Source organism: Pyxicephalus adspersus, chromosome 11 (assembly GCF_032062135.1).
Source record: "Pyxicephalus adspersus chromosome 11, UCB_Pads_2.0, whole genome shotgun sequence".
NCBI classification, from domain to species: Eukaryota; Metazoa; Chordata; class Amphibia; order Anura; family Pyxicephalidae; genus Pyxicephalus; species Pyxicephalus adspersus.
In genome coordinates, this window is record NC_092868.1 from 10,282,124 (window position 1) to 10,304,623 (window position 22,500).

General features: G+C 40.7%; 1 protein-coding gene across 1 annotated transcript in view; it reads left to right on the plus strand.

Moving 5' to 3' along the window:
- The window catches only part of GRIK5 (glutamate ionotropic receptor kainate type subunit 5), a 196,543-nt gene extending 183,573 nt beyond the window's left edge, over positions 1–12,970 (plus strand). The window contains exons 18-20 of the mRNA XM_072426795.1: positions 7,132–7,260; positions 8,619–8,740; positions 11,836–12,970. Of these exons, the coding sequence (XP_072282896.1) occupies positions 7,132–7,260; positions 8,619–8,740; positions 11,836–12,291 (707 nt within the window). The 3' untranslated portion in view covers positions 12,292–12,970. The remainder of the gene's footprint in view (positions 1–7,131; positions 7,261–8,618; positions 8,741–11,835) is intronic.
- The last annotated feature ends 9,530 nt before the right edge of the window (positions 12,971–22,500 follow it).

Genomic DNA, 22,500 nt, shown 5'->3' on the forward strand with positions numbered 1-22,500 from the left:
CATTTTGGGAGGTTTAACCAGTTCCTCTATTTCAGGGGATTCAGGAAAGTTGGACTAAGAGCAGGTATCCTAAAATAGATTTTTTTTTGCAAAGATTAAGGTTGTGATTACTGGTCCTAGCCTGCATGATGAACAAAAATGTAACTGCACTCTCCGTAGACCAGAGATCTCTTCACTCCACCAAACTTACTACTCCCTATCCATGTAAATTCTTATTTCGACTTTTTGGATTTTACAGAACAGAATATCAACAGACCTAAATACTAACTAAAATACAAATATATTTTCATTTAGTTGTGTGTTGAAAGGGCACTTGAGCCTCACAAGACTAGATGGAGCTCCAATAAAAAGAGGGATGGACTCCAGTGTATGGGTGCCACACTGGATGAGTTTGGGGTGAAATTGCCTAGCGTAGGTGTGTTCCAGAGGGAACTTGAATCTTTCAATAAGAGGTAAGTTGCAGCATCTCAAGTTCCTGCAATAATTGCAAGACCAACGTTTCAGTGGCGTTGTCCAAGTCCTACTGTTTTAAAATTATGATTTGGCAGTGTCCTAGAGCCAAGTATAAATTAATGAGCAAAAGTTGCCCATGGTAATCGGTTAAATCACATGTGGAAAGCTTTTGGCAGATAAAATGGCTGCCTTCTGTGTTTGCATATTTCAGGTGCACGTTGTGAAGCGTGCTCCCAAAATGCACCAAGATGCTGCATTCATCCTTTTATGCTCTGATGTACTGTAAGCCTGTGCATTCATTGTAAGCACTGGTGATGTGTGACCTGTGTGCTCTGCCTGGCATTGTACTTCTCCTGAGCCTGTCAGGTTTTTCAGTCAAATCACCAGTCTGCCACCCTTGTGATGGAAATGTTGCTTGCCACACTGATGGGTGCCAATTGCTGCAGTATAACATGCTGGTCTGTTCGAAGTACAGCAGTGCTCTCTAGTGGTAAAAGAGGTGGAATTACAGCTTTACATTTTAAAAAAATGGGTGCTGAAAGAACTACAAAACAAATATTGAATGGATGCCTACATGATGTAAGGTCAAACCACTTGATAAATTCTAAGATTGTGAATCTTTTCTCTTATTACTTGTGTGTTATTAATTTTTATGATGAAAAATGTAGCAGGATAAGCTGGAGCACATAAGGGTGAATGGGACGGAGCCCATCAGGAAGATCTCACTGTTGGTCATCTATGACAGCAGTCCCCAACCTGTGGTCCATGAGATAATTTTGGTGGTCTGCGGCTCTGGCCAGTCCACCCCCCAGCGGTGTCAGGAGAAAGACCTTGCTTGGGGGGGTGCACTGGCCAGAGCCACGGACCATGTCTCCTATATGCATCACAGGCTCAGGACAGGTTCTGGCATCATGACGTCACTCTGGAGGAAGTTTCTTTCCCTTTAAGTGACACACAGCTTCCCACGGTCTGGAGTCCGTAGATTTAGTGGTCTTTGACGTCCCAAAGGTTGAGGACCACTGTTTTAAAACATATAAATAGTCAGGGGTTGACCCAGCCCATGGGGAATCATATAAAGTATATCCAGAAGTACTCATGGCACTGCTATCTCTTTATTCAGCATGTATACCATAGGCTAAACATTTTAAAAAACACCATCCATCACATTAAATTGTGAGTGCCATATACTTTCTTACAGAATCACCAAGAACTATCAATTAACTTTTTCACAGACTGATCCTTTAACAATATGCAGGGTTTACCTAACACATTGTAACTTATTGAATATATACACAAATTGTAGCCACGCCTACTGATTCCTCCCCGCTCCTGTCTTTTAGACCTTGTGTTAGACCACCCTAATAAATTTCTTCCTAAAATTGTGATATAAAAAGTTTTATTGTAGATGTTGTGCCAATTGCCTAGCATAAAAGCAAAACTTGTGTGAAGTGTAGAGGTAATTCTTAATCTCTATTCAGTAATACACCAATAAATGTATGCAAGTAGTGCCTGAATTTTGCATGGGGATCCAGAAGAGTTTACTTTGAGAGTGAATAACCACAATGAACATTGTGTTCATATTGGAGGATATAGTGGAGTAACAGAGAAGAGAGCTCTGCTTTTCTTATTTACACCTATCCAGTCAGGGCTAAGGGAGGAACAAGACCTGTAAGTGTTACTCAAATTCAGCCTGGAAAAATCATGTCTCCTGCCCCGCCAGACAAGTCTGCTCTGTGTGGCCAGACTGTGTATATCTCAGAAATGGATAAACAGCAATATAATATATAAATATATAAATATAAACTCATTTCTGTATTTAGCTGTTTGCCTGGATTTCCTAAAACTTTTCAGAAAGTTTTCCCTGAAGTGCTACATCATTGTTGACTTTTACTGCGACCATGAGCCCAGGAGCTGGAAAGTCTTACCGGGCCAGAGAGTTTATTTTAATACCACTTCAAATGAACGAGGGGCAGTATATTATGGTTCTGAGGCTGTTGCTTGCTAATTCCTTTCACTGCTGCTTTCCTCTCAAGCTGTTTCAATTAATTGCTTTCTGGCAGATGGCCACTCTTCCTGGGAACTTTTAGACCATCTGGGTTGATGGTGCATCAATGTCCCCATCAAATATAGTAATTAAGATAGCGCAAGCAGGAAAGCGACTCGGAGTAAGTCCACAGTACGGGCATACAATAGAAGCAGGTGGTCTTAGCTGGCACCGCATGCCAACAGTCTCTCGACAGCTGAAAACTTAACTCTCTGCAGAGGACTTCAGTTGCTGGTAAAAGGGATTTAGGCATTTAATTTGATTCATGTTTCCGGAGATTAATTGCATAAAGTTGAATGTAAACCTGAAAACATGTGGCATGCTGGGTGAGAGTTCCTCCCAACTTTTAGAAGTGAAAAATAGACACATCTTTTAATATCACAAAATGTGAAAGCAAAAAGAGACACCCCCCCCCCCCCCCGTGCCATGCCCCACAGTTATGTGTACCATGAAGAATACCTACAAAAAACAACTGCTATACCCACTATCCCCTTTACCTGGTATAATAGAGATTTATAAAACTGACCAAAATCAAAGAAAAGGAAAGGGGGACTGGGTTTTTTTTTTCAAAAGAGGGACAGTCTTTCCAAATTAGGAACTGTAGCTATAGGATAAGACATTCTTTTGTAGGCTTTATATTGTAGCTTATGCTCAAAAACCATCTAAAACAGTTCATGAACCTGAATATTCAGGGTGCCATTTCATATATGTTAATTCCCATGGGACACTTCCCTGGATTCCCCATAGGAAAATATTGAGGGGGAACCAGAATGGTCAAGTCTCCACTGATATAGTGAGCAGGGTGATTTTCCCAGTAGGACCATAGACAGCAATGAGGACCCAGCAGGGGATTGCAATGTTTCCTTACATTTTGGATGGGCTTATGAACAATGACACCCTAGTAGGGGGTTAAACCATGTTGCACTAGTGTTTTTCAAGCTTTTTTGGCATGTGGGAACCCTTGAAATAATTCCACAGTCTTCAGGGAACCCATACTATAATTACTATATCTACAGCTCACAGCATATTAGTGTGGTAGTCAATGGGAAGAATGTCACCCTTACCGATAGCCAAAACAATAATTGGTGTCAATGAATCTGACCTGAGAGTCGAGCATTGCTCATTGCTAAAAGAACCCCCAGGAACCTCTAAGCAACCATAGGAATCTATGGAACCTTGATTCAGAAACACCGCATTAAACTATTAGCAAAACATGAGTGTTTTGTAAGAGTTCCATTTTTATGGATGTTTTTTAGTACTCAGAAAGCTCGCTCCATAGAAGCCATGGTTTCTATGACAACAAGCACAGTTAATACATTCAAAACAGCAATTTAATGTAGGAAAGCAATATATGTAGGTTGTATCTGTTCTAAAAACCAGTAGCTCCAGATGGCCATTAGGGTATAAAGGTAAAAACATGTCAATAATTCTGTTCCACGAAAGCAATGCTATGCATCACTGAATTTTAGTGCCTAGGTACTTTTGGACAAGCTCATCATTATTTGGTTAGCTGGTTGGTCATTTTGCTTTGTTGGGCTCTGTGCCTTGTATTTATAGAAGCATTTCCATATTTTTCCATATATTACTGAGCTGTTGAGGCTTTACCTTAAAAAATCAAAGCTAAAGCTAGTGACCAGTGTTGCTTGTTGTGACCCGGCACCCTAAACTTTTCCCCTTACAGACTAACCATGCCTTGTTCCACATTGTGTCTCTTTGTGGAAGTGGCTATCTTGATAGGGGTGTGGGGTTTTGCTAGTGGTCCAATAAAAGCAAAGAAAAAGAGGTGAAGGAATCACAAGATCCATAAAATGAATAAAGCAGAAACAGGGAGATCCTTTCACTGCAGGTGCTCTGGTACAACTTTACCTTCAGTAAGCAGAACAATGAGCACACAGTAATGAAATTACTAAACCTGACTCTGAATCTTCTACATATCATCAGAAACACCTGTACCATAGATAATTCCACACTGCCTAAAGCTGCATACACACGTGCAATAATAGTCGTTGGAAAGGATCTTTCATGATTCTTTCCAATGACTAGCGCTGCACAATGCATGAACGACGGCTGTACATACAGCACCATTCTGCTCTGTGCAGAGGGAAGGGGGAGAGCAACAGAGCAGCACCCTGCTGTGCTCTCTCACCCTTCCCTTGCATTGGGATCGTTCATCGTCCATCGTCTGTGGATCCGCCAGGATGGTCGGTCAAACGATGGTTCACTGGTGCTGTACACATGCCAGATTCTCGCCCGATATTGTCCCTGAGCTGATTATCAGGCGAGAACCATTGAATGAGTGTATGTGGCCTAAATCACCTATAATCCCACAGAATAGGAGAATCTAGGATAAAGAAGAGAGAGATTTTATGGTAAAAGAGAGATTTTTCCTTACACAAGCACAGTGGCTCAGAGGTTAGCACTCTGGTCTTTGCAGCACTAGGTTCCAGGTTTGAATCTCGCCCAGGACACTATCTGCATGGAGTTTTGCAGGTTGCGTGTGTTTCCTCTGGGTACTCCGGTTTCCTCCCACATCCCAAAAACATGCAGTTAAGGTAATTAGCTTCCCCCAAAAAATTGACCTTAGGCTGTGTTAAAGACATATTACTGAGGTAGGGGCATTAAAAGGTGAGCTACTTTGAGGGACAGCTAGTGGCATGACTATGGACTTTGTACAACACTGCTTAATATGATGGCGCTATACAAATACTGTGTAATAATATTAATACACAAGGGGCCCGATTTATTAATGTTCTCCAAGACTAGAGGAGATAGACTATCATGGGAGAACCTGGGTGATCATACAGTTTAAGCACTGTACCCATTCACGAAAACATCTTCTGCCATCTCTGTATGTGGTCATGAAACATTTCATTTATTACCGAGCTGTAAATGGCTGACCTCTCACAACAACTACACAAAAACATTGAATATCTCAGTGAGAATAATTAAATCTATTGCAGCCACAATATAGTGGAGGATTTTGTTATTTATGAAAATAGTTAATTACATTGGCTTTTTGAAATGGAAAGAACCTCTCACTGTACAAATCACTCATGGTTTCCCTGAGCTCATTTAATTAATTTAGCTTGTAGAGTTGGCATTTGCTGTGTGCCATATTCTAAAAATTTCCAATAATGCTAATAGACCCTCACAGATATTAATGTGCAATTGAAACATTTAGTAAAGAAGCACTAAAGCAAAGATGTACAAATAGGTACTCTTTTTGCTTGTCATGAAGTTGTGTTAATATCAACTGGATGGACAGAAGCCACCTACCGTATAGCCAGAAGAAGACTAAACTTTCGGGGTTGGCCATTACTAAGAATAAATGTTGCACTTATGGCTATGAAGTGGAGATACTTTGCTATTTTGATATGCAGGGGATTATGTAGCTGCTATTTGGCAGAGGAACGTCTCTCAGATCCATTTTCATGTCATGTGACCAATGTCCAAAATGGTAAAGAAATTAAACTTGAAAATGTGTGTCACAATAAACCATGCCCTTTAGAAACCCAAACTTTGCATCATGTCCACCAATTATTCAACTAAATTCAACATTATTACATATGAAGAAGAGGGAGAGGAATTTGGGATCTATGCCACGGGTGTGAAAAAGATAACATAGCAGAGATGATTCCTTAATCACATAAGTCCCACCTGACATTTTAAAACAATACAGGGACTGCAGCTGTTTGTCTCAATGCTGTTTTAGAACAGCACCAGGATATAGAGGCTATTTTGGGCCCCAGCTGGACTGTAGGCTTGAACCGTGACAGCGGAGATCAATCATCAAGCTCAGGAGCTAAAACAATCAGCTCTTGGGCTTTTCATTTCGCTGCAGAGTGTTCCATAGGAACACTTGTAGCAGATCACTGTTAAATAAAAAAAATGTATTTCCTCCCCCTGGTTAATCCCAAGATCCCAACAATCAGGCCAATGACATTGGATGATTCGGATGTGTTTACTGCATTAGCGTCAAATGCTCACGTACACAAAGTGCCATTTGAATTTCTACCGCTCATAAACCTGTGAAAAAGTCCCTATCATGCTAAATCATACGAGTCCTCTCTTTATACTAATGATTTGCTAACAATTTGCATAAACCAATAGTTTTGCCCCGGGGTCAAATAATAAAAAACTTAGTAGGGTAAAATATTAGTATCTCAACCTGCTTTCACATTAAAGCCCTATCTGTCCTGAAATGTAATACGCTGAAGTAGACTACAAACGCTAAAGGTTTCAGGTGTGAAACTGAGATATCTCTAAAATGAAAAAAACACTCTGGGGCTCAAGGGGATTAAGGGAGAGAAAAGCCCAGGGATTAAAGTGATTAAAGATACCTAAAGAAGATCTGTAACTTTGTAATAGACCTAAAACGGCAAAGGGGAGAATTGGTGTGATGTGTTACATTTGTGAAGCATAGGGAAGAATCCTTGTGTTCATTTCGCTTAAACCCCATCTTTATCTTTTATACACATATAGCAGTCTTAAAAGTTTGGTTTGAGGGAACGGTAGATGTGAGTGCACCAAAGTGCCCCCAAGCAGCTCTTGGAAGGAGAGAAGTTGCTACAAAGACTTAAAAAATGTATTTTTCAAATCTGATCATGAATATTTTTCTTTGTTTGTTCCTTTAGAGTCGCCATACAGAGATGAGATCACGCTTGCAATCCTTCAGCTCCAAGAGAACAATCGCTTAGAGATACTGAAACGCAAATGGTGGGAAGGCAGCAAATGTCCCAAGGAGGAGGACCATCGAGCCAAAGGTCAGAAGTCTTTGATGGGTTTGTTGCCTCATACATCTGTCCATTCAGAACCAAAATATCAATCCTTTCTATTCTATTTATCTTTCCATGATGTTTCAATATCATTGCACCATTGTCAGACTGGAATAGAGAGACTGCCTCCACTGGATCATCTGTCACCACGTCTCATCATGGTAACTCATTGCATTAGTCTGGTGCTTCACCATCTAACATTGCTTGTCAACATCCTAGGTTTAGCTTTGTTTCCTTTGGCCTTCTCTGATCTCTCTGCCCATGTCATGTCTGTCCTGCATCTTCTTCTACTTTTCTGTTGCAGGTGTAATGATTTTATACTGAGCTCTGGTATATGTGTGCTGAAGCATGTCTGTTTGATGATACTTCGGATACTTCTCCATGACTTCGTTAGGTTAACAGTAATAGTGAAAGATGGTAAAAATTTACATTGCGAGGATACCCAATCATATGGAAATCTTGCCAATATATGCATGTGATTGGATGGTTGAAGTTAACAAAATTTCATCTTCATCAAGAAGATTTTTGACTTTTCTAAGTAAACATCCTATATTCCTTTAATAAATCAATCTATTGTCTATTAGTCCAGTGTTTATATTTATATAGAATAATAGGGAGTGGAGATAATAAAAAATGGCTGTCCTGCAGGGGTTAGGCTGATAGATTATCTATTCTTATCCGGGGTTCTGTGGAACTGTTGGGTTCCTCCAAACCTTTCCAGGGGTGCTATACGGTGTGACTGATTAATATCCTATAAGATGGTGCTTGCATGATTGCGGTGCCAACATCACATGGCAGAGGCAGCTGCATGAAACCAAGGACCATTTTGCTATCTGTAAAGGTGATAATCTGACCAGTAGTATATGATGGGCTTTCTTCCCACTATTTTTGACTGTTTTTAGGCAGTGATTTCCTGACACTTGAAATTAATTTAAGGGTTCCTCAAGGGTAAAAAGTTTTGGAAGGGCTTTAGTGGATCATAATGGCACTAACCCTGCATTTGTCCCATAATCCTTTGCAACACAGACAACCCAAAAGCCTATAGGGTCATTTTGGTCATGTAAATGTACTTATTCCATGATCTGTCTCTGCCATTTGGTTTTCTTTAAAATGTACATTTGTTGAATATATTTATCATATGAAAGAATAGAATCTATGTCATGCTTTAGAGCTCCTCTGGGAGTGATCTTCCCATTCCAAGTCCTAAAGACAAAATCATGATGTAATTTCTGTAAAATCATTTTGTAGCTGTTTGGGTAACTTAATGGGTTTTTATGAGCTTCTCCTATATTTTCATCAGCCAGTGAAAGAACATCCTTCTATCTATATTATGTTTGTATTTACAGGTCTGGGGATGGAGAACATTGGAGGTATCTTTGTGGTTCTGATCTGTGGTCTTATCATTGCTGTGTTTGTGGCGATCATGGAGTTTGTCTGGTCAACAAGACGTTCCGTGGACAACGAGGAGGTGAGGAAGCTTAATGATGAAATGGAACATTTGCACTACATTTCAGTCAAGTGTTTGTTCACTAGCACAGCTTTGCCTGTCAATGCAGCCCTGGTATGAGAAACGTTTAGAGGCCATAATGCTGGCCTCAATTCTGAATGCTAGTTACCTGGCTGTAATATCAATGCTTTGGTTTTAATGATATCATACCCTAAACATGACTGGAGATAAGAACTTCTGGCACTCTTTTGACAGTATATTTGGTATAGGCATGGGAAAAAAAATGAGTTAGAGGGGCAACAATGGTATCTTAAATCATTTTCTCATTGCAGAGCCACCTTTAAGTAAGACCTACAGGTCTTGTCTCTCCCCTAAACTGTAATATACCAGAAAGGAAGGGCAGCACGGTGGCTCATAGGTTAGCACACTGGCCTTTGCAGCGCTAGGTCCCAGATTCAAATTTTGGCCAGGACACTATCTGCGTGGAGTTTTCAGGTTCTTCCTGTGTTTGTGTGGGTTTCCTCCGGGTACTCCGGTTTCCTCCCACATTCCAAAAAACATGCAGTTGGGTTAATTGACTTTCCCCAAAAATTGACCTTAGACTGTAGTAAAGACATATGACTATGGTAGGGACATTAGATTGTTAGCCCCTTTGTGTGACATGACTATGGACTTTGTGCAGCGCTGTGTAATATGTGGGCGCTATATAATTACTGTGAAGTAATAATAAGGAAGCAATAGCAGACTGAGTAGTCCGCACACATGAGCACAGGAGAACTTACTGGTTCCCAACGCTGCTTCTACCTTTTCAGTGCATTTTGATATCTTCCTGAAGTTCATATTTAATCTGGCACCCCTAGAACAGGCCTGCTGATGATACTGGGACAGTCACTCAAGGCTCATTATTGCTTTTTACATATAGAAGGCTTTAAATAAAAAAGACAAAAGTAAAAAATTTCCTCACAGACTTATCAATCAGACTTTTCACTTTTCTTTTGAAAGAATAAAACAAAGCTTAGAGTATAAAAAAAATATTTCCCAGTGGGTATAATTGAAGGGCCTGGATGGGCAGCACCTTTTACAAACTGCAGTATACCATACCTATTGGCTTTCTGTATCTCTATGGGTTCACTGCGCCTTCCATAAGCTGCACACAAAGAATCATATCACCTTCCAGGCTGATTCCCCAGTAACTGGTTAATTCTAAATTATAATAAAGAATACTCTAAGGGTGATGTGAAACTTGTCTCTGTAACTCCATGACAGTTGGCCAGAACTGCAAATCCTGAAGTAGATACATCACTAATGAGCTCCCTAAAATATTTCCAAAGCCAGTATAAGATTCACCTGCCACCTATTCGTCAGTTTTTGGGTGATGTTGGCTTTAAAACCACATAGGAAAGTCTTTCCAAATTACGAATAAAAGTTGAGTTTCACTTAATTGCATTTGAAAATGCCAGATTGGTCTATATAGGAAACTAAAATTATTTAATATATATGGACAGTGCATCTCCACGAACCTCTTGTTATTCCTATGTAAGATATAAATGAAATGTTTCCATCTCAGACTCCCCTGTTCTGGGGACACACAAGGGGTCTTTTATTGTTTTATGGGCTGCTGGGTTTTTTGCATCAGATTTTCTGTGCAGGTTCTCTAAGGGGTCAGTACATATTCTTCGCCCACTCTCAAGTCCCCTGCCGCCTGTGTTTGTTCTGCTGTTCTGCTCTACGCTTCCCACACGGCCATTATTTCCCTTCCTCTTTCTTCTTCTCCATCCTGGTATCTGACTCTCTATACTCTTGTTTGTAATTTTTTCCTATTTTGCTGTTTTTTTTCTCTTTTCCATCTGTTTTATCTAAAGTTCAGTTCTGTGTAGATTACATAAAGTATCTATAGAGATAAAATGACACACAGAAACAAATTATCAGAAAGCTATAGAAGCAGCAATCAAACTGGTCAGAGGGTCGCACCTAGCTATCTGCTCAAAAAAGCTGGAACACTTGAAGGCACTTTAGAATAAAAAAATCTGAAGTGCTTTTACAGCAGATGCTCAATGATTACTTTGTGTGATGCGTTGCAGTGTCATTCATTTATAAATGATCTATCTTTCTAATGCACAAATACAATAGATGACAACAGGCACCGCAATGTAAATTCCCTGCGTCATTGTTCAGTATACACAAAAAAAAGTTCTAGGACTGGTTTAATTGTCATGCAAACAATTTTAAATGAATTGGCTGCCTTAAGGCAATGCACATTAACATGTAATGTTCTAACGCTACAGTGGAATTTTGCCATAACAATACATTTGCAAGCAGGAAGTTTTTTTTACTGCTAAAAAGGCATACAGCATCTGCAATAAAATCTTCCCATCTTCCAGTTTGTAAACCTAATGCATGTGCAGCACAGTATACACTCTCACCATGCTTTGGTGCCAGGGCAAATAAACTGCTGGGTACATTTGTGGTTGTTATGTCATCCCAGGCCAACCAATCAGGATAGCCAAGCATGCTAAACCTAAATGAAGACAAGGTTGAGATGTTGGCTCTGACGAGTGAGCTCATGAGCATCACATCAATAGAGGAGTATTTTAAGGTTTGGTTTCATGGTAATTCACCAAAATGGACTTCTGCTATAGGGGGCAATTAAATATCAATGCCAACCATGGTTTTGGAATTAGATGTCAAAGACACTAGTCAAAGCCATCATTTCAAACATCATCAATCAGATGTCCAACTATGTGTGATTGTGTTTCCCAAAGATTCTGATAATTAAAACACTAAGCTGTATTTTTAAAAATGGCGCCAACAAGAGGGGGTTAACCCAGAACTGTGATAGAGAACCTTCTAGGTGCATTATGTGCAAAAAATGAACTTACTGGGCATAAGTAATAGAATGTTCTTTTGGCTATTCCTGGTATAGACGTGAACAGCTATGACATAATCAGGAAGGAGTGATCATCAAAATGTAAAAGCAGATGCAGGTGTACCTGAAAGTTAAAAACAATGGGACACCATAAAAAGCTGTAGAGTTTTTCAAATGCCTATATGGTTATGTTTTGGGCCTGAGCTATTAATTGTGGTCTTCTTCAACTAATTCCAATTCCTAATTTCAGATTTCTGTATGCCAGGAGATGCTGAGTGAACTACGCAGTGCTGTATCCTGTAAGAAGACCTCCCGCTCTCGCCACCGCCGCAGGCCCCCTCGCCACCTGCATGGAAGGACTCTTCTTTCCCTCAGCCGGCCACCCCGTGCTACCAGGGAGACACGCCTCTGCAATGGGCGACTGTACCAGACCCACCAGCACCCTCCAGCGCCACCTCACCCTCCACCAGCCGCAGGGGCCCAGCGGCTCCATGAGGACCCTACGTCTTCCTCAGGACGGGGAGGGTGCGCCCATTTTAGAATCTGCCAGGAGTGTCGGAGGATACAGACTCTGAGGGGGCCACCACCGCTGCCGAGACCACCCCAGTCTCCCAAACCACCACCACCTCCTCCTCCCGAGGACCTAACACCCCTCTCACATCATCGGAGACTGGCAGACCCCTTAGATGCCAGTGCCCCCGAGTGATGTTAGAGGGCTTCATGGATACTAGTTGTATGGACCTTTAGTGTAAGAGGAGGAGGAGAAGAAGAGGTATTAAAGGAAGAGAACATGGGGGCTTTCGGACCCTGGACATACGTTCCTCTCCCCCAATAACCCCCAATGTTTTGGGGTGGGGGATTCGAAGCCTCCTCTGCATTCATCAGAAACACTGCGATGCCTCAGTATTTTACAATGTACGCTGTGCGTGCGAAAAAAAATAGACTGCCCCTTCTCCTGACATACCATGTACTGTTGTCACCTCTACCATTTGTCAGTGCCCTGTCCTCTCAAGGTGCCCCAGCATTGATTAGAGTGTGTAGATGGGGCAAACCCAGGACGTTTGTCCCAGCTCAGGGTCTCAGTTCTCACCACATGCATTAGCTGGCGACGTGGAACACTACATCTGCCGGAAGGTGACTATTGCCACTCCAATTTGCTGACTTCCAAAATCACACCTATCTAGAATGCACAGCTAGGTTTAGAAAAATAACCTAGACGCTGTGTGTTTTTGTTGATCTCTGTATCAGCAATATACGTATTGCTGTTTATCCATTTCTTTTTATATCTGCCTATCTGTGAGAGGACATGGGAGTGTCGTAGGTGTTTGGGAGATTGATTATGATACAACGTACAGCTTTGATACAAATGAATTAAGTGGAGCGTTGTGTGGTGTCTGTCTTATTTCATTGCCTTAAAGAAGTGGGGATGCCATCTGTCATTAAAAATTACAAATACTAAAAAGTCTTTCCAGGCAACATGAAACGGGTCATCTATACTGGTAAAATCAGAAAAAAACATTCTATTTTGTTCCCAAAGGTATTCAAGTATCACTCACTCGGGTTATCTTTAATGGTCAAAAAGATGGGTTGCTCGAAACCAATCTTTGGGAAGGCCAAGAAATCTGTCTCAATGGGCCTCTCCAAGCTGGGTTATTCCAGGGTTACTGAATCAGCTAGCTTTACTGATGAAAGTGTATCCTCTCTGGCCTTGAAGGACTTTAATAAATCAGGCCCAATATTAGGAAGTTTGTAAGCAGAGAGACTGCAAAATCATGACCCTAATATAGATGCAGTTTATGAAATGTAACCAAAGGTTTGTGGACAACTAATGATAATAACTATATGAGCCATTCGAGCACCATGGGACAACCCATCCCAAAACCATGGGTTTTATTACATAATTGGCACCTTTGCTGCTATAGGAGCATCTTCTAATGTGGAGTTGAGGTCACATTCCTCCAAACCAAACACATCAAACAATGAGCATGATTTATTGAATCCCTCCCAGACTGACTATCACGGGGGAATGTGGGTGATACAGCAAACCTGCAAAAGATCTTTTCCAGGATTTAAACCATTTGCCAACTAAAAGCAAATAATTTTAAGAAGTCCATTTTTGCTGGACCACCCAGGTTATCCCATGATAGCTTATCTTCTCCAGTTTTGGAGAGCTTTAGTAATTTAAGCTCCATGTCTTTACGGAGTTAGCTTTGTACAGATGGGCGCTGTCATACTGGAACAGAAAAAGTGTCCCCAAATGTTACCACTGTTAAGTTGAAAGTGAACAATTGTCTAAAATGTCTCTGTATACTGTAGAATAGAACATGGGCAGCCGTTTGTGGCTACAACATATAAAAACTGGGGAGAAGTTTAGTTTTGATAGAATAGGATGGCTATTAAAAGAAAAAGTAGGTATCTAATTGCCAAAACTTTTTGAAGCATTTGTTGTCTTTGTCCTAATGAGTATAAATTCTTTCACTTCCTGACCTGAACACTTCAGCGAAAGGACATTTTTCTTCCAGAGTGAGGAAATATTTTAACTGAATGTAATGCAACTCCCTTGTCCCCTAACAAAGTAGATTCTTCAAGGTTTTAGGATGTTCAATCCTAGTCTGGCCTTATTCACAGTTCAGAAAGAGTTTGCAAGGAACAATGTGCTATTAATGATAAGAAATCTTTATAGAATAATACAGTAGGGACACCCATGTGGAATCAGGCAATTGTAGCTGCCATTCATGAAGAAGGCCTGAACACTGAACTGGTCCAACCTAAAGCCTTTAAGATCATTTTGGTAAACCACAAAGCTCAACAGGCAATTTAAAGAATATATATTTTTGCCTAAAACCCCCAACAACCTGTACTGATTATTTTATAACTGAGCCCACGTTGTGTAGCCTAAATGGGGATGGGTAATGTCAGCTCAGCATCCCCTCAGCCGGCATCTGGGGCAGTGATTAGAGGGCTAGTGACATGTTAACCTTTCCATATTTTTCTGTTAAATTTGCAGATTAGCCACTAGAGGGAGCTCTGCATTTTTCTCAGCCTTGTTAAGCTTTACTGCTCAACAATAGTTATCTGCCACACAGGGAGGGCATGGTTTTAATGGGTCAACTGGCTCAAAGACTAGCATTGTAAGTAGGATCAATATTACACTGCCACTGTGTAGAAATGCAAAGCCTGATGTACAGCCAGCCTGTGTGTGTAATAAATTAACCAGGGTTCCCTGAAGACCTGAAAGTTATTTTTCCTCTGTGTTGAAAGGCTGTGTTAGTGATATCTTTTATAGTCATAGTTTATAAGGATAAGTATAAGGATATATGATATAGCAATTATATTTGATGGATTTGTCCTTATACATTAATCCACTAGCTGAACTGATTGCAGCATCTCACAATTCCAGGTCCAGGGGTATTACACACAGTCCATCATTCCTGAATTTGATTGTAAGCACTTAATCTTTAATCCATCTGGGACAATATGATTGAAGCTTGCTATGGGTTTCATGCACATGAACATATGTGTCATAAAGCACACCCCCATATAGACTTACTGGGAATGTATAGTCTTAGTTCTTATTGTCTCATTTAGCTTGATTTATTAAAGCTCTCCAAGGATGGAGAGGATACACTTTCATCAGTGAAGCTGGGCGACCCAGCAAACCAGGAATGGATTTCCTAAAAGTCATGTACTGTTAGCAAATGTTTTCAATCCTGGACCAGATCCGTTCTAGGTTGGCTGTATCACCCAGCTTCACTGATGAAAATGTATCCTCCCCAGCCTTGGAGAGCTTTAATAAATCAGGCTAAATGTCTTTCCTACACAATGATTATGCTTTACTGCTTCTTTTGACAAATCTATTAGTCAGCAGACTGATAAAAAACAATGCCTTCCTTATGTTGCTGAAACATTTGTTAAGCAAGGAGGTCAAGGAGGACGATTTAAACAAAGAGCTCCCTCAAGTGGCTAATCTGTTATTTTTTTACAAAACATGCAAATTTATGGAAAAGCAAACAAGCAACTGCTCCCTAACCATCTCCCTAATTTAAGGTGATAAACCCGTTAACACTTTGAAAACAGTGCACTCTCTGGGGGAGTGCTTTCTTAGGCTGCATACACACGTGCAATAATTGTTGTTGGAAAGGATCTTTCATGATCCTTTCCAGTGACAAACTACTGCACGATTCATTCACAAGTGCTGTACATACAGCACCATTCTGCTCTTTAGAGAGGGGAGGGGGAGTAAGACGGAGCGGCACCCCATGGCGCTCTTCCCCCCTTAACTTCCATTACGATCATTTGTCGTCCATGGCGGGCGCTGTACACATGCCAGATTCTCGTCCGATATCGGACGAGAACCATTGCAAGTGTGTACGTAGCCTTACCCTTAAAGTTGATAAGTTCTTAATCTACTTTGCTTCTGGTGTCAAATCTACAAATTTCTGAACACAAGGCGTTATGGCCATGTGATTTTCACTGTCACCACAGTGAAAGGAGAAGCAGCACCCCGATGAGCTAGTCTCTCTATCTAGATATATGTATATCTATATATATGTTCCTTTCTTCTATCAGCATGTAGTATTGGAGAAAGAGGAAGACAGTAGTAGAAGTGTAGAATATATGGTAGGTGCTGATAGGGGTGCTATGAGAGAGTCTTTGGGGTGCTATAGTGCCCTCTTGCAACCCACCTACCCTGTTTACTGCAGCTGCTTATATATCTGCTACAAGTTTCATTTTTAAGTAAAAATGTCATCAGGTTTTACCACCTTCCCTTTCTCTGGAAAAGGCATGGACCTATTTTATTCCCTTAAATCTTAAGGGAACCCCTATACTACTATAATAGCTACATCCACAACTCACAGCATATTAGCCTGATGGTCAGTGGGAAGAATGTCTCTTACATAGCTGGCCATTGGAAAGAATGTCATCCTTACAGATAGTCAAAAAGATCATTGGTGTCATGTAATCTGGCCCGAGAGGCACAAACTGCTCATTGTTCAAGGAACCCCCAGCGACCTCTGGATGAACCCTGGTTGAGAAACCATGGCCTAATGTCTCTAACATGTTCTAATTTTAAAGGATAAAGCTATTTAACCTACCAGGATTTTTGGGATGCAGGAGGAAGCCCCTGTAAACACAGGAGAACATACCACGTCCATATAGATAGTAATCTGGCCAAGATTTGAACCTGGGATCCCAATGCTGCAAAACCACCGAGTCTCCATCATATTTGATAATAAGTTGTATCTGCTTGGACACAAGTTCAGAAAAACATTTTTCATCTACCCTAACTTTATTTTGGTGAACCTTCTAGTTCTTCAATAACAAGATGTATATATTATCCACAAGAGCTAGATTATCCACAAGACAGGACCCTAAGGCTTGGGAATTGTCCAGGGGGCAGCTACAATTTTTATCATCCTGCCGCAAAATTAGAGATTTAGCACAATTTAGTAAAGTCATGTACTCCCTGTCCCTTCACAAGAGAGGATGGACTGATGGTGTCTTATGGACCATACCATTATGTAAAATGCGAATAGGGAGGCTTCTGTGCCTAATGCAATCCTTATCACTATCAATTGAAGAAATAGAAGGTCAAAGCTGCTATCTTGCCTAGGTTCCTTTTCTGCCTAAATTCTTCCCTGGTTTGGACACATGTTCAAGAAAACACATATCCTTTATTACAATGATTTATCTGAGCTTCTCGTTTCAGAACATTTTGATTAGCTGGTCAAATTATTTCTTTGTACTCTAGTGATTGTATGACATCACCCTACAGATGGCCCAAAATCATATCTACCTGCAGTGAAGTCACATGGCCACTAGAGAGAGCTGCAAGTAAGTGACCTACACTGGATTGAAGGATGGAAATTACTGCATGCCAGCTGAGCTGTTTGTAAAGCCAAAATGGTATTTTGTTACATTTTGAGAGTGAGGAGGGGTTAGAATCTTTGCCAGTTTATTATTACTCTTTGTGTGCCAACCAAAGATTCAGTCCTTCTATATGTCAGAAAGTGATAGCAAATCCAAAATGGACTGTTTTCATAAGAGGTGAAAGAAAATCTTCAAACTGTTTTGGACAAGGATAAGAATCAAGGTAAAGGACGCAGACAGCACACCCTTTCCCCCAAACATCTGACAAGGGTTTTACCAACATTTTACAATGAAATAATCTCTAAAGAGATCCTGTCATTATTCCCCAGTTTTTTCTTGCTTGAATTCATCATCCAGTTCCTCACCAGAATTGTTGGGTGCACAGGTCAACCAATGCCATACAATAACGTCCTATGTTAGTTCATATCAGTCTTCTTGCAATGAGATCCCACTTCTGGATGATGAAAGGACACTTCCGCTAGAAAAGCCAATAGTGGGTTCCCTGATTGCACAGGCAGAAGACCCCTGAAGAATGTCCTGCCTTGGAAATACCTTAAAACTAGAACATCAAGTGAGCAAAAATGGGTTTTAGATCTTTTTTTTAATGACAACATTCAATTAGAGGATCGTGGGAGCTGTATGTGTGTGTTGCAACAATGATCTTTGATACAGGAGGGTTGATCTGTTCTATTGATGGGCGGAATGACACCCAACATCAATGACATTCAACCCACCTTTTATGAGCCCAAAGTCTTCCCTTTGGTCTAGTGAAATCACAGGTCACAAATCCTCCTTTCTCCAGTGGTGGGGGTCTCTTATTTGATATATATAAGGATATATGAGCACCTTTCCTTTCAGGAGTACCATGAGCCCAGTCTGCATGATGACATGAACTAGTAGTGGTCCTTGAGACTCTGGGCTCATAGTAAGTGGGTTGAATGATGCTGGCTGTCATCCAGCCCAGAAACCATGTTATCCCTAGACCAAAAAGAAGATGCCTAGGATAAAGGCTTATATTCTAAAAATGAATGTAACTTTCATGCTGTACCTGGTGATGGGCTTTATGTTTAGATTAGCTTGTGTAGTAAGGATATTTAAATCCAACCATCTAATAAGATTGAGGCGGGTGCCTGAATTTCACACAAGTGTATATTTTGAAGGTCGATGTACTGGATGGCAGCCTAGTATTCATTCCAAATTAAGTTAGCGTTTGCCTGACTTGCAAATTTCACACCTCATCAGGACATAGCAGCTGCTCCTAGCATGAACATTAGGGGGTCATTTAACAAAGCAAACACAGCGTAATGTGGAAAGAGCTAGATATAGGCTGAAAGAGGCTAAAAACCTGAAACACGGGAGGTAAAGCCAATATCTTTCTCTTCGTCTCCTCGAACCTGTAATTGACAACGACAAGTGCTGATATTTAAAGGACTTGGGACTGTCCTGATTCCTAACTGGTGAGTCACAACTTCAATAAATACATTTAAGGGGGTATTTTGACTTTTTGGTGGGTTTTAGTTGTTTTTTTTAGTTTGTTTAGTTTTTTTTTTTTTTTTAGTTTTTCAGTTTATTAGAGATAGATAACCAAAGAGACATGTTGGTAAAAGTTTGTGAACATAGCTTCAAATGACTGGGTTCAGATGTTTCTATTGATGGTTACTATTAATGCTAAAACATACAAAGACACTTTAGACAACTGCACCCTTCCAGCCTTGTGGCAACAGTTTTGATAAGACCCCTTCCTGTTCCAGTGTTACTTTACTCTTGCTTTAAAGCCAGCTCTATAAAGACATGGTTGATGGGTTTGTTGTGTTAGAACCTGACTTCAACCCTATTGCTCATCTTTGTTATGAATTAGAAAGCTGGTTGTGAGATCTTCTTCTCAATCATCAGTATCAGGCCTCACAAATGTTCTTTTGGCTCAGTAGGTGCAAAATCCCACATATACACTCCAAAATCTAGTGGAAAGCCTTTCCCAAAAGAGTTACGCCTCTTGTGGTGAAAAAAGTGCAGTGTTAGCTCATATTAACAACCATGGTTTTGCAAAAAGATGCTCAACAAGCTCATATATTTGTGATGGTCTGGTATCTATATAATGTATATGTAAGCATTTAAACATTGTATAGGTTGTCTAGAAAGCTTATAGTTTGTTTTTACCAATTTAGCCAATGTATAGTAATAGCCTTACTTCATGTGGAGCTTGGGGGACCTTGGAGTTATGTCGCACTTGGGGGAACTTTAAAGTCATGTGGAGCTTGGGGGAACTTTAAAGTCATGTGGCGATTGGGGGAACCTTGAAACCAAGTGGAGCTTGGGGGACCTTGAAGTCATGTGGAGCTTGGGGGACCTTGAAGCAATGCGGAGCTTGGGGAATTATTGAAGTCAAGTGGAGCTCAGGGGAACCTTGAAGTCATGTGGAGCTTGGGGGAACCTTGAAGTCATGTGGAGCTTGGGGGAACCTTGAAGTTATGTGGAGCTTGGGGGAACCTTGAAGTCATGTGGAGCTTGGGGGAACCTTAAAGTTATGTGGAGCTTGGGGGAACCTTGAAGTTATGTGGAGCTTTGGGGACCCTGAAGCCACGTGGAACTTGAGGACCTTAAAGTCATGTGGAGCTTGAAGGTCAAGTGAAGTCCAGAAAATCTCTGAATCCCAATGTCTTTGCTAGGGCTGGTTGTACAATGACAAGTACAATCCATTTGCTGACAGCACAGCTTTAACAATCAATAGGGAGGGGAGGAAGCTTTTACTGGAAATAATGTGCACTTTACATGCATTTTTATCGATTAGACCAGCATTTCTGTACCAGGATTCCTCCAGAGGTAGCTGGGGGTTCCTTAAGCGATGAACAATTTGTGCTTCTCAATTCAAGTGACACCAATGATCCTTTTGGCTACCTCTAAGGGTGACATGCTTCACAATGACCAGCAATGTAAAAGGCATTCTTACCACTGACCACCAAACCAATATACTGTGAGATGTGAATATAGTGATTATAAAAGGTGTTCCCCAAGACCTAAAAGTTATTCCAAGGGGTTACCCATGTTAAAAAAGTGGAAACACTAGATCAGACATATATTCTAAAGTGAAAATGACTTTAAAGTGTAAATAATGTTAAGGCTGTCCTAGGAGTAGTCCTCATATCGTGTGATCATGTGATCATATGGGTTACATAATGAGTGCTGACAGAATTCTGGTATTTCTCCTATATTTGCCTGGTCTAGCCACCTAATGTGATTTGATTGGCAGACCACACAGTACAATTATATAATTGTTAACTGTGATTTTAACTGTGATTTTATTAACTTTATTAAGTTTGCAGAGCTCAATGAGAACATAAATATAAATCAATCACCACTGCTAAACTCGCAAGATGAGAAAACTGTATCATGCCCCAGTTTCTTCAAGCTGATGGCTCTACTTATGCCCATGTATTACAGGGAGAATGATTATTCTCCAAGTCCAGGCTGTTCTCATGCAGCCTGTTAGGAATGAGATGTGTGCTTTCTATTAATAGATATAATGTGTGTTCACACTCCAATAATGCAAAGAGCCCTAGAACATCCAGGGCAGTCCATTAAAGAACAAATTTCAAGCTGCTTGTTGATACTGAGGAGGGAAAGTACATTTTGTTTTCAGAAAAACCATTTTATGATTTATTATTTCATTGTTCCTTGGAAAGTATTGGTACTGTTCATCCTTCCTCATCCTTCCATATTTGTATTCTCAATTTCAATATAGAACTTCCCAAACTGGCCCATAGAGGGAGCTCTCAACACAATCTCCCGCTGCCCCATTTGACACTTTGTCTATTCAGACCAATGGGACGGGTTTCTTATTACGAAAAAAAAAAAAAATCCTTCACCCACTGATACTTATCTTTCCTGGTCAACCCTGCTGCACTTTTGTTCCCAGGGAGGGCCAAACCCTAACTCTGAGTAAGCATTTTATCCAATGATGTGGATGGAGCTCATGCAAGGTTAACCTCTACCTATGGAGTATTAAACAGGCTTAACTACAAAACCAGAAAATCTAGAAAGGGCCCTTTCTGTATTAGAGTGGAGAAGCAGTTACTCACAATCAGAATCCCCTTTTATGCCATGGCTTTTAGCTTCACCACCCATTTGAGGCACTTCCCTGGTATATGGTATACATATCAAGAGTTCTAACTTCATTTCAAGTTTGTACCTGAAAGTGAAGTAAATGCAGCAAACTATCTAATTTTATAATAAATATTAATCTATCTGACTCTCTTCTCTATCTGTCTATCAGGATGCTCTTTGCACTGCAGCCCACGTGATTGGCAATTGATGCTGTTTCTAGCCTCTCCTATTTGTGCTTTTCTGCACAGAATAAATTGCAGAGTGCAAGAGGCTCATGCCAGAGGTTCATATCAGTAATTACAGAGCTGCATTCATTAATTTGTTTTTAATATCTCCCTGGTGTTCAGCTTTAAACACATTTATAGGACTAATTAATTGAATCTGTCATATGCATATCTGAAAAAATAAGAGGAATTTACATTTCCTTTCAGCCACCCAAAGGATTCTCTCCAACTCAAGCGTCAACAGGATTTTCCTTTCCTCTCTCAGCCAATCAGAGAGCACTAGAGGTTTTGAATGGGGGGACTTGTGGCTGCATTCATTAATCAACACAGCTCGTGGGGCTTTTTTTTTTCTTCAAGGAAAATTCTATCTCGATCGGCAAATTTACACCGGCCGTTCTCGCTTACAATTTCCGTAAACGAGAACTACTGAATTAGCCGCAAGATCGAGTTTAAAAATCCCGCTCACTCATCCCTAGTCACCATTACTGGAGGGGTTCCCAGAAGGAGGAGGGAGGTCCTGTTTCCCCTATATAGATAGAATTGTGGGGTCACCATTACTAGTGGGGTCATAAGAAGGAGGAGGGAGGTCTGGATTTCTCTATATAGAAAGAATTGTGGGGTCACCATCACTAGTGTGCTTACCAACAGGAGGAAAGAGGTCCTGATTCCCCTATTTAGATAGAGTTGTGGGGTCACCATCACTAGAGGGGTCACCAGCA